The 13,157-nt window shown below is 44.0% G+C and overlaps 1 protein-coding gene across 3 annotated transcripts in view; it reads left to right on the top strand.

Moving 5' to 3' along the window:
- The window catches only part of Med13l (mediator complex subunit 13L), a 236,278-nt gene that overhangs the window by 185,618 nt on the left and 37,503 nt on the right, over window positions 1-13,157 (top strand). For all 3 annotated transcript variants that reach the window (XM_057763673.1, XM_057763675.1, XM_057763674.1), the window contains exons 6-13: window positions 110-304; window positions 566-754; window positions 3,871-4,036; window positions 6,454-6,558; window positions 9,563-10,294; window positions 11,114-11,339; window positions 12,228-12,333; window positions 12,659-12,783. In XM_057763673.1, the coding sequence (XP_057619656.1) occupies window positions 110-304; window positions 566-754; window positions 3,871-4,036; window positions 6,454-6,558; window positions 9,563-10,294; window positions 11,114-11,339; window positions 12,228-12,333; window positions 12,659-12,783 (1,844 nt within the window). The remainder of the gene's footprint in view (window positions 1-109; window positions 305-565; window positions 755-3,870; window positions 4,037-6,453; window positions 6,559-9,562; window positions 10,295-11,113; window positions 11,340-12,227; window positions 12,334-12,658; window positions 12,784-13,157) is intronic.

Consider the following 13,157-nt stretch of genomic DNA (forward strand, 5'->3'; position numbering starts at 1 on the left):
GTGAAAGACTTTAGACTTCATGCATAGAGCATGAAATAGGGCTCTGTTTTAACCTAAAATGACAAAATATGTACGGATTATATGTAATAATTTTTTCTCCTTTCCATAGTACTGGTGAGTCCTTATGGCTTAAATGGCACGCTAACAGGGCATGCATACAAGATGTCAGACCCAGCCACCCGCAAACTGATTGAGGAATGGCAGTACTTCTACCCGATGGTGCTGAGGAAGAAGGAAGAGTCACGAGAGGAAGCTGAGCTGGGATATGACGATGACTTCCCTGTAGCAGTTGAGGTCATTGTTGGTAAGAAAGCATTTGCCTGAAGAACTTCATTCTAGCTCCACTGTTAAAGGGATGGCCACTCAGCTAGATTCTCCTGCTTGTCCACATCTGTGCTTGTGGTTCCTGTGCTCCATGTGCTGTCATGGTGACTCTGGGACACATGTTCAGGCAGGTGTGCTCGTGGCGGTACTTAATTTTTCCATTAAGCTGCTTCACTGTAGCAGTAGACTTGGGTGTGCAGGCAACTTTGTCAGGCCTGCTCCTTGCTGTCTTTCCTCACAGGTGGTGTCCGGATGGTCTACCCTTCAGCTTTTGTGTTGATCTCCCAAAATGATATCCCGGTTCCTCAGAGTGCTGCCAGTGTCGGAGGCCATGTCACAGTCGCACAGCAGGGACTTGGTAGTATGAAAGATCCCAGTAACTGTGGGTTGCCTCTGACGCCTCCCACCTCTCCAGAACAGGTGGTTATAGGTGAGTGCAATTGAGCATGTTTCTGTGAAGAACATCTAAAGTTTCAGCAGTATGGCAGAATTGCTGGCGAAATTGGTGGAGATGGGAGAGATTTGTACATGTGCCGTCTTAGTCTTTGTTCCAAGAACAATGTTGGCGTGCTTCTTAGTTCTGCACATACACTTTCTCAGCACGCTTAGTCCACGTTTCTATACCCGGACAGGAAACTATGTGCAGGTTGCCTTGTTTCTGTTTGTTTTAAACAAATGACAAATACTGTATTAGCTTAGTTTGTGTCACGGTGACCAAACAGCTAAGAGAAGCTCTTAGGGGAGAGAAGATTTGTCTGGCTTCCTGTTCCACAGGGTCAGCTCACTGTTGCTGGACTGCATACACTTGGACAGAGTTTTAATGGTGGTGGGAGACACAGGAGGCAGTTCTTTGCTTCTTGTTGGATAAAAAGTAATAGAACATACATATCCTCACTTTCTCTAGCCAGGTTCCACCTCCTACCTTTCACCACCCCTGTGATGCCTCACTGCTGTGTGAACTTGGAGAGATTAGTTCTTTGAGTTAGTCAGAGCTGCTGGTCTCTGGAAGTGCCTTTTTGGGCCCCTCCCTGCCGAGGTGTTTCCTAATCCAGTCAAGCTGACAGAGTTAACCATCACAAGGACTGGACCAGGAATGATTATAACCTTTGTCCAGCTGACAGTAGCTACCCAAGACAAATATGCAATGATTCTTTTTCTATTATGACACAGTTAGGATAGCATGAATAGGCTCTGCTGTGTCCTGTCGTGGTCTGCTCTCTAATGCAGACACTTGGCAGTTCACACGCTCATTCCTGGGAAACAGAGATTGCTTGAACTGAGAACAATTTTGTCTACGCTGTTGAGTGGCAGAGTTCCTGTATTAATACTCTTGGCTATAGTGAGCTTGTTTGAGTTGGTAATCTGCCAGCACTTGTGTTATGTGTTCTACATAACTCAGAGACAGCTTACAATATACAGGCAGATGTACATAGACTAAATACGAGCATTTCATGTGCCGTACTTACAAATCAGCACCTCCTTGTATGAGGCTGCACACAGGACTCCTAGAGTAGAACATTTGCCTGACCCTTCCTGAAGTTATTATACCTACACTGAAAAAGGAAATACGACATTATATTTTGTAGTGATCCTCATAGTGATGCTATATTGATATAAAGACCCTATCATCTGTCAGTATTTTGAGTTTAAATTTTACTTAAAAATTTATATTCTTAACAATTGGACCACTTAGCCGGGCGATGGTGGCGCACGCCTTTAATCCCAGCACTTGGGAGGTAGAGGCAGGCGGATCTCTGTGAGTTCGAGACCAGCCTGGTCTACAGAGTTAGTTCCAGGACAGGCTCCAAAGCCACAGAGAAACCCTGTCTCGAAAAACCAAAAAAAAAAAAAAATTGGACCACTTTAAATTTTTGTCAGTTTATTTAATTTTTTTTATCAGTTTGTTTCCAGATACTCAGTGAAGTTTATGTTAACTTTAACGTCAGCCTCGGCCTCCAGTCACTTCAGAACTCTGGAGTTGACAGCCAAAAGCAACTTTAGCTCTGTCCGTACTGCTCTAGTCCTTGGGGAAGTGCTCTCCCACTGTTTCTCGCTTTCTCAGAAAATCTACACTAAAGGGTCTAGTATCTTTATAGTCCGATGAACTAGTCCCAATGTCCCATGACACAGTACTGTGCTATGGTTTGGCATTATCACTTGGCTACTCCCTTAGAGAGAGGGTAGCCTTGCTCCTGACTGCCAGTCCCAGGTCAACTGGGACTGGCGGGCTGACTGGCTAGTATTGCTGAGATCACCATATCCTTCCAGACAACTCTTTTAGAGGCCTAGAAAACCAGAGACAGTAACTTTGAGTCCCATGGAGAGTGCTCACCCTGCCTCTCACAGCATTGCCATGGGATGTTGAGGGAGTCTTGTTATCTACCTTGATGATTTCTTTGTCTAGTTCTTACAGACAGACACTCGAGAGCCAGTTAGAAAATGAAATGAATTATTTTATACAGTAAACCCAGCCTGAAAATTTAAAAAAGTAGCAGGAGATACTACTGAAGAATCAGGACTCCCGACTCCTGTACTTTCTTCATCTACAGTGTTAGTACTTTGGGGGAAAGAAGGCTTCAGCTGTTTAAAGTGTAGGTGTTGCTGGTTTTGTTGATTTCAGGTGGATAAGCCTAAATATCCCATAGAGCAAAAGCAATGATGCAGTTATCATGGAGAATATTTGTATTATAAAAGAAGCTTCAATATTTTCAAGATAGCAGGGCAGATTTTCCAGAGTCTGTACACAGACTGTTTTTGATTTTTATTTTGTTGAGGACAGAGCCCACAGTACATTTATTAAATCAACTAAGAGAAAGCCATTGAGTTGACTGAACATTGCCTGTAGACTAGCCTTGTCTGAAATGCTAACCAGTGCCATCACTGTGGGTGTGGCCAGAAGGCTGGGCCATCCATCAGCAGGGTGGAGGGGCTAACTTTAGAGATGCCAGTGAGTGTCCTCCCTCACCCCCCCCCCCCCCCCGGCCCTGTGGAGATGCTCCCTTTAGTATTTTAGTGCTAAACGTGGGTAGCCGGTGTTAGGAGTAAGGCAAGCAGTTCTATACAAGAAACTGTGCTAATAAGTTCTTTCTTTTTCTTGGGTGCTATGTGTCTTTATTACACAGCTGGATGAACATGGAGCTGCCTGTGCTGCTGTCTGCCCCAGAATGTACTGATTGCATTTAGTTTCTGAACTCAGGACAGTAATGCATGTTTGTGTTTTTAATTTTACAATTATGACCCCTTCCTTACAAGTTAAATGCATCTAAAACATGGGGTAAGATGTTACTATGTGACATATTCATGTTTATCAGGTCTGCTGCTTTAGAGAGAACACAGAAAATCACACAGACCTGGGCAAGTTGGTGTTAGTTGGTTAGTGGTGTGTGTATATGGGGTGCGGATTTTCTCATCACTACAGGTAGTGTAATTGCCAGGGATAGTAGACAAAGCTTCACAAATGTGAGTTTTGGCAGTTGAAATATGCAACAGTCTGTGTACCACATGCATCTGTGGCAAACCTGATGTTCTAATGTGCTTGTTTTCTAGGTGAGAGTGGAGGCGCGCAGAGTGCTGCCAGTCACCTCGGTTCCCAAGATGGGGGAATGATAACTATGCACAGTCCAAAGAGATCGAGGAAGATCCCTCCTAAACTCCACAATCATATGGTCCATCGAGTCTGGAAGGAATGCATCCTCAACAGAGCCCAGTCTAAGTATGTGTGCATTATAGCTAGTGACTTCTCTGACTGCAGGGTAAAGAGGACAAGTCAGGCACGTGTACAGCTGTCTGTCTAAACCTAAAGGTCTTCAAACTGTTATTTTTATGATTTAAACTCAGTGGAATATGATATAAAACACAAATGGTTTTTAAAATATCATTTCTTTATCTGATATGATTATTGTTGAAAATTCTCATGTTCTTGAACATCTGAAGATTGGCATGGTATTGATGTGATATTTGCCGGCAGGGACAGCTCAGAGATTTATCCTGTCAGAACGGAAATCAGGGTCTGGCTTTCTTTGTGTGCTGCTTTTTGAATGGTTCCCAGTTATAAAGGGAAACAAACTTTGTGGACAGTAGTTGTCAGTGTTGGCCTTCTTTTTACTGCCAGTGTGCACCTGAGTGATGTTGTGTTCCTGGGGTTGCTTTGAGGACCCTGTGTTCCTTCTTCCAGCTCTTCTTCTTCGTCTCCATTCCATCCTGCCTGCTTTAACATGTTACACGTGTGTGTATGTATATGTATAATATGTGTGTATGTTTCTATAAAAGATTACCTATATTTTATGTGTATGGGTGTTTTGTCTGCATATACTTCTGTCCACCACTTGCACGCCTAGTGCCTATAGAGGTCAGAAGAGGACCTACAAAGATCAGAAGAAGATGTTGAATCCCCTGGAACTGGAGTTGTGGAGTTTTGTGAACTGTCATATCAGTGCTGGGTCCTCTCCAAGAGCAACTAGTGTTCTCAATCACTGTGCCAACCATCTCTCTAGCCCCTATTATTTATTTATTCATTTATTTATTCATTTATTTATTTATTTTTTATCTTGGTTTTTCAAGACAGGGTTTCTCTGTAGCTATGGAGCCTGTATTGGAACTAGCTCTTGTAGACCAGGGTGGCCTCGAACTCACAGAGATCCACCTGCCTCTGCCTCCCAAGTGCTGGGATTAAAGGCATGTGCCACCACCGCCCATCCCCCCTTTATTATTATTATTATTATTTATTCTTAAGTAGTACCAGCTGTGTGGTGGTGGTACATGCCTTTAATCCCAGCATTTGGGAGGTGGAGGCAGGTAGACCTTTGAGTTTGAGGCCAATCTGCTCTACAAAGGAAGTTCCAGAACAGCCAGGGGTACACAGGGAAATCTTGTCTTGAAAAACAAACAAATGAACAAAAAAACAGAAGCAGTGCCTGGGGAGGCCAGAGAGGTGTGGATCCCCAGAACATGGAGTCATAAATAGTTTTGAGCTGCCAGACATGTGTGCTGGGAACCAAACTCAGGTCCTTTGGGACAGAGCAGACACTCTTAAGCGCTGAGCTACCTCTCTAGCCTGTCGTATGGATGCTCTTGTTGATAACTAATAACTGTGCATCTGGAAGTGCTGTAAATGCTTCTGAAGAGAGTGCGCTTCAGAGTTCTGTGTTTAGGTTAATGCCTGTTCTTTGGACCAGGCTTTTTAGCAAATTGATACTAAATATTTTCTTTTGAACAAATTGATTCCGGAATAGGCCATTGAAAATGTGCTAGACAAGCTCTAAAATAATTGTATAAAATCATAGTCTAGAACTTGAAGACTATCCCCAATCATTTAGAAATGATCTTTTCTTCATAGTAATTGGAGCAGATATTTTTACTTCTATCTTCATAATTTTCCAGTTATCATTTCTTTCTCATTATCTTCTTTTTGTACTCAAAACTAGCCTCAGACCTCTGTTCTGAGAGACCAAAGCCCCTCTCCTCCTAGCACAGAGTAGGGAGGTAGAAAAGGCAGTGTCTTGGAAGTTCCCTTAGAGCCACCCAGTGAGTCTGCGGCATCAGCTACTGGGAGACAAGTCCTCAAGCACTGGGGGGGTAGTTTTGATTTCTTCTTTTAATTTGTATCAAAAGTGCTAGAATATTGCCTTTAGATGCTATTAAATAATGTAAGCATCTTAAGAGTGATTTAACAACATAATCAGAGTATATATAATTTATGGATGTTGTCAAACAGTAATTTAAAACATTCTTTTATAATTTAGGTGACTATATATTGTATGTGTATGTGTGTTGGGGGCTGGGGGTGGGCAAGTGTACATATGAGTGAGTGTATGGTACTAAAGCCAGGCCTTGCTCATGCCAGATAGAAGTGACTTTCTAAAAGAAAGTGATACTGGGTGTTGTTTCATTGCTGTAAATACTGTCCATGCTAAATGTAAGGTGATCTTACAAGGAGGGGCATTTTGAACCCTACTTCTGTGTGTATAGCAAACAGGTCGTTTACCTCTTTAGTTGCTCTGGACTAATTTAACAGCAGGATCCGTTACTATATAAAATATACTCACGCCTTAAGAGAACAAACAGACCTTTTCTCTATAGAGGAATAAGTTATCTCATGTTTGTACTTAGTCACATTTTCACCCTTTCTAGGAGGAGCCAGGTGTCAACTCCCACTCGGGAAGAAGAGCCTGCTCACAGTCCTGCTGCTTGGGATTTTGTAGACCCAACCCAAAGAGTCAGCTGTTCCTGTTCAAGGTGGGTGTGGACAGGCAAGCAGCAGCCACAGAGAGCCTGATTCACGCTGTTGGCCAGCCACAGGCCACACAGACCACCGCATCTCAATCTTAATTTGCTTTGAACTTCATCCAGTAGGAAGAGTCTGGTCTGATGTGCACATGGTAACACTGCTGTCGGGGTTCAGTGTTGGAGAACAGCGCCTCGACGTCAACAGAGGTGCTGAAAGCTGAAGTTAGTGTAGTCGTGGTGTCTTAGTTGCTTGTCTGTGGAGTGTTTGGACTTTCGTCCCTTGACTTACCAGTCATTGTGTGGCAGTTGAGGGTTTCACTGCCATGGATTTTTTTGGTATGGGATTTAAAGTTTTAAGAAGAGAAAGACTTCATCTCCCATTCAGCTGATGGTTAGAACGGGCCTTGCATTTTCACTCCTGTTTCCAGAGTTTCTACAGCATAGGTTTCTCATGTGGCTCTCAGGAGCCTTCTAGAAACGTCACTCTGGAGACTGTCTGTTCAAAAAATGACCATTCATTTTTCAGTTCAGGGCTTTTACTGGGGTGTAAGTTAGACTTGGGGAAGAGAATGCAAACCCTTTCTGTCAACTCTGATAGAGTAATATTGGCCCCTCTTCCTGTCTCCCTGGCCCCTGTGCTCTTACCAAGCATTGCCTCTTCTTTCTGCCCAGTCACACTCTAGGTTGACTGCTGGGAAGAAGGTTTGTCCTCCCTGAGTACATGCTGCTCTCCTCCTGCCATGGGGCAGATATAGTTTGCTGTAGCTGAATATATGTATATATTTTACTTTTGACTCTTGGCTGTTGGGAAAGGAGGGGCATGCCTATAGCAAGTATGAGGGGTAAAAACTATGACAAGTTTAACTTGGGTCTATTTTCTTTTCTGATCTTTTCTATGGTCTAAATTTTCAGTTAAAGCATTCTTTTACTGATTAGTGTAAAAGAAAACCAGCTACCATATATTATTGTGGGTGCATTCCTAGTATATTTAAGTAAATAAATAATGTTTTGCTTTGTATGCTCTGGGTTGCCACACTAGTTCTTAGCCAAACTCTTTTTCCCAAGGCTTTTCCTAGCAGCCACTGTGCTGCCTCCCACATGCTACCTAACCTTCGCAGCCCTGTGCTCTAGCTTTCCTTGTTGGGAGCCTTTGAGAAACATCCTTGTGTCAGGATGTGGCTTCCAATAGAGCACTTTCCCTGACTTTTACATACATGACCTTGGGTCTAAGCCCCAGCCCACTGGAAAGGAAAGAAATACTATACAGCATCTTGTTCCCACCAGATCCGTCCACTGCTGGTGTTTCCCCCACAGACCCGCCCACTGCTGGTGTTTCTCCCACAGACCGCCCACTGCTGGTGTTTCTCCCACAGACCCGCCCACTGCTGGTGTTTCCCCCACAGATCCGCCCACTGCTGTGGTGTTTTCCCTGGTCACCTGGTGATTTGATTTTTTTCTGAATTTGGTCTATCAGAGTTACTTCCTAAGAGATGTCTGAGCAGCCTTTCATTGCACCCACCGGTGTTCCTGCACTATGTGGCTCTGCCTTAAGTTTTCTCCTCCCATGGTGGCCCTTCCCCAAGGCTGCTCTCCACATGTCTTATACTAGGCTCCTTGATACTTGAGGCTTTGGCAAATGCTCTTGGTGCAGGACACATTCCTGCTCTTAAACATTGTGCGGTTGAGTCATGTGATAGAGCTGTAAGAGCCGGCTTCACAAAGCTTACATGCATTACAACAAATCCTCTCTCTGAAGAGTCTGCATAAAAGTCCAGGTCTGTGTAGGAAGGGCTAGAAATGAGCCCTGGAAGACAGTGAGACCTCTGATGAGTTGCTTACTGCTTACTGTGCCCTTGTTGCATAGAACACACCTCTCCTGTACTTTCCTTGATAGCCTTTCTCAAGTCAGTGCTTCTTGCTTGTTTGTTTTAAAGATTTAGTTTTTTAGGGTAGTGAAGAGTTTGACCAGAGTGTTTGCAGATTATCTGCTGTAGGATCACAAACCCTATGGAATGGTCCACTCCTCTCACTATTTAACAGCCGAATGGAGCAGGGCGGCCATTCTGTTGTCCCACTAAACCATCCCATTATGCCACACAAATCCATTTTATTGCCCACAAGGGTATCATTTAGTTCAATGCAGCAGTAATTTAATGCCACCCAAGTGGCCTCAGAAAGTCACCGTTGCACTGCAGGAGCGCTTGCAGTCTTCCCTTGAAGTGACTTACAGAGGCGCTGGCTGAGCAGAGTAAAGTTGGCATCATTTAGTGGTTCGACTAAGCTGCTCCTCAGGGTGGTGGTTGCCCAGAAGCGTGGGCAAATGTGGCATTTTTGCTGAGATGGGATGGGTATGTAGAAGTAACATTCCTGCTGATATGAGGTGAGGCTTAGGTGCATTTGCTGTCTTCTGATTCCCAGTCACTGACCTCTCCTTCACAAGTGTCTGACATTCACAATTGTCTTACATTTCTTCCCCTCTATATCAGGGGGCAAAGCTATTAATATATTGACCCCACTAAGTGAGCTTGTTTATCTTACTTCATACTTTGGAGTACAGAACACAGTTGTTTTATTCCCAGTTTACAACATTACAAGTCATTTAAGCCATGTGTATTACAGGTAGAATGTTGAGAACTAAAAATCAAATTTTTGGTTTTTTGCCTTTTCTGGTCATTTAATCTTGTAGCCTTCAGATTCAGTGTGAGTAGGTTATCTGAAGCTCTTGTATAATTAGTAAGATTTGGGATTAGCAAGATATTAATTTATATTTTTCATTAAGTCCACATTTTATCTGCTTGGCCTTATATGTGAATGATTCTTGGCTTCCTATCAGATACTTGTATTTTTAGTGATTATAAGCGTTGTTGGATTGTGGAGCCCTTTCAGACGTGCCTGTCATCCAGCATATGCCTAGAAAGATAGACCCTTATTAGAGATGCTTCTTTTGTGATGTCGCAGCCTTGCGTTATCTGTGTCGGAGTATGTGTTGACTTCACTTTAACTCTCCTTGTAGGCATAAACTTTTAAAGCGATGTGCAGTAGGACCCAGCCGACCTCCTGCAGTATCTCAGCCAGGCTTCAGTGCAGGACCCCCATCATCTTCCTCCTTACCACCTCCTGCTTCTTCTAAGCACAAAACAGCAGAAAGACAAGAAAAAGGAGACAAGTTGCAAAAGAGACCATTGGTGCCCTTTCACCACAGGCCTTCTGTGGCTGAGGAGTTATGCATGGAGCAGGATGCGCCTGGACAGAAGCTAGGTCTGGCAGGGATAGATGCCTCCTTAGAGGTGTCAAGCAGTCGGAAGTATGATAAGCAAATGGCCGTGCCTTCCAGAAATACAAGCAAGCAAATGAATCTGAATCCTATGGATTCACCTCATTCCCCCATCTCCCCGCTGCCACCCACACTCAGCCCTCAGCCAAGAGGTCAGGAAGCAGAGAGTTTGGACCCACCTTCTGTCCCTGTGAATCCAGCCCTCTATGGAAATGGGCTAGAACTTCAGCAGCTGTCCACGCTGGATGACAGAACTGTCCTCGTAGGCCAAAGACTGCCTCTGATGGCAGAGGTCAGTGAGACAGCCTTATATAGTGGGATTAGGCCATCCTACACGGAGTCATCAGATAAATGGTGGCAGAGTTTTCGTCTCCCGTCCAGTGAGGATGCTGAATTCCGGCCTCCAGAACTCCAGGGGGAAAGATTTGACACCAAACTGGACGTGAACCCAGAGAGCACTGCACTGCAAAGGTGAGGTGGCCTGGGCGGAACCCTGGGCATCCATGCTCTCCTCTCCGTTTGCGCTTTCACTGACTTGTGACTCTGCACATGGGGAGTGTCTCAGAATCAAAACCCGTGTTCTTCATGAGACTTAGTAATATGGTGGTGTTTAAATACATGGCATATAAAGGTTTTGCTGTGGCATCTTAGGACATACATTGTGTATTCATTTACTTGGGAGCTACTATTTGTTAACCAAGAGTGTAACTTATTGCACACTCAGCTCTGTGTGGTAGGAGTGCTCTTAGTGTCCTTGAGCACCTATCATTCTCAGCCCTTGGTGTAGGTGACCTCACAGGAGTGTCCCTGCAGCCTTATCTCTGTTCTGATGACCTGTGTTTTCTGTAGAATCTGGGTTTGGAGACAGCGTGGACTAACAAAGCTGCCTTAGTTCTGTCTAATTGTGCTTAAGAGCTTGAAAAACAAAAATCTGGTACTAGAGATTTATTAGGTTTTTTCCAAATGTTCAGTTAAAATTTTCTTATAAATACTGGATTAGCAAGACGACTCAGCAGGCGAGCAGGCTGAGAACAGGCCTGGCCTCCGAGGCTTTCTTTTCCTTAAAGTGCTATGTTCACCGGCCTGAGTACTGTGCTGCGTGCACTTCAGTACTCCCAAGCCTGACAACCTGATCTCCAGAAAGGAAAACACTGACTCTCTGACCTTCACCTGCTACATGTGCATGCCCACATACAAAATAAATAATGGAAAACTTTAAAACCTTAATACTGCTTTGGAAAAGCATAATTTTACCTTATCTTACTTAAACTCATTTATTTTCTCTTTTAGACTCTTAGCACAGCCTAACAAGCGCTTCAAAATCTGGCAGGATGAGCAGCCCCAGATGCAGCCACCCCCCTTCCTCGACCCGTCCCCTCTGTCCCAGCAGCCTGGAGACACTTTGGGAGAAGTCAATGACCCATATACCTTTGAGGATGGCGACATAAAATACATCTTCACAGCAAATAAGAAATGCAAGCAGGGAATGGAGAAGGACTCCCTAAAAAAGAACAAGGTACCATTTACTACAGAGGGAGTCCAGCAGGCTGTGGGTTTTGGTGTCAATGTGTATAGGAGTCTCCTGAGGTAGAATATGAGGTAGTCCTGCCTGGTTGCTCTGTCCTCATACTCATTCTCCTGGTACTACCGTATGGAACAGCATTTGTTCCTTTTTATGTGATGGCTCACCTTTGTTCCAGAGTTGGCTGAGCAGAAAGGAAGCTGCATATTTTCCAGACTGTAGCTTGTACCGTGCATGCCTCCTCTCATATGCTGATTATTGTTGGCCTGTGCTCCCTGCTTATTTCTTTTAAAATATTTTCCAAAATACGTAAAATGTAAAGCAAAACCTCTTGAGTGCAGTGTCTCTTTTTATGAAGTGCATATGTTCACTGTGCAAGAGCTGTGCCTGTATGTTCTCTGAATCCATGTTAGTACTGCCCATAGACTGTCAGCGTGAGCTGGTCTGGTTCCATTGCCATGGTAGTGAATACTGGGTGTGCCTGCCAGCTTTAGTCATTAAGGAGGTATTCTGGAGAGAGTAGGGAGGTTTGACAGTTAGTTAAAGAGGCCAGTAGAGTCGAGGGGACAATGTACAGGATCTATGTGTATCCAGAGGCTTGCTCTGTCATTTAACATTGGTACAATTACTTAAGACAACACTTGATAGCATGACAGGTCTGTAATCAAATGCCACCAGAACCACTGAGTCACTGAGATCACCTTGATTCTGTGCAGTGCGGAGCAAGAACATGCCTTTGATTCCCTTTGGTTGCGTAGACCATGGTTTTTCACACTGCTCATAACAGGTTCCATTCGACGCGCTAATTCTTTTTGTTCTCCCTCATATCCCACACTTTGGGTTGCTGTTCATGTGTTTTGTTTGGCTGAATTTATTACACAGTCAGAGGATGGATTTGGTACCAAGGATGTCACTACACCAGGTCATTCCACGCCGGTGCCTGATGGGAAAAATGCCATGTCTATTTTCAGTTCTGCTACTAAAACAGGTGTGTACATTGTTACTTGACTCACTTGGATTGTTGCTAAAGTAAAATAAAGTAAAATGCAAAGGAGATTCTTCTCAATTTAAAATTATATTTTTATTGCCATAGCAGTAATTTGATCTCAACTTTTCTGTTTTTTGTGGATTGTTTTTTAGTTCTTTTCAAAGCTGATAAGCATATTTGGAAATAATTATGTCTAAATTTACATAGGTCACATAGGAAGGGAATTCCCAGCAGACCTTGTTGACCGAGGTCCAGTCCATGTCCGTTCTTCTCTTCCCCATCTGAGGAGCCTGCTCACCCTGTGTCCTTGCCTCTTTTCCTGCAGATGTCCGGCAGGACAATGCTGCTGGCAGAGCTGGCTCTGGGAGCCTTACACAGGTGACAGATTTGGCACCTTCCCTGCACGACTTAGACAACATCTTTGATAACTCTGATGACGATGAGCTTGGGGTGAGTCTGCTGTAGCTGCATGTGTGAGACCTGCTATGTGGTAGCTGGGCCAGCATTTCAGGATCCCGTTGTAGTTTGCTTCACCGGACTCAGGACTCCCACTTTAGGCAGTGGTTCTCAACTTTCCTAATGCTAAGACCTTTCATGCAGTTCTTCATGTTATGGTGAACCCCAACCATAAAATTACTGCCATTGCTACTTCATACCTGTTAATTGTGTGGCAGTTATGAAACATCATGTAAATATCTGATGTGCGACCCCTGTAAGGTTGTTTGTCCCCCAATGGGGTTGCTATCCACAACATGAGAACCACTGTTTTAGATGCTAAATAAGTGTCAGAAAGGCTCCCGTACTTTGACCCTTTTGAATACTGT

The sequence above is a fragment of the Chionomys nivalis genome, chromosome 3, assembly GCF_950005125.1.
Source record: "Chionomys nivalis chromosome 3, mChiNiv1.1, whole genome shotgun sequence".
Lineage (NCBI taxonomy): Eukaryota > Metazoa > Chordata > Mammalia > Rodentia > Cricetidae > Chionomys > Chionomys nivalis.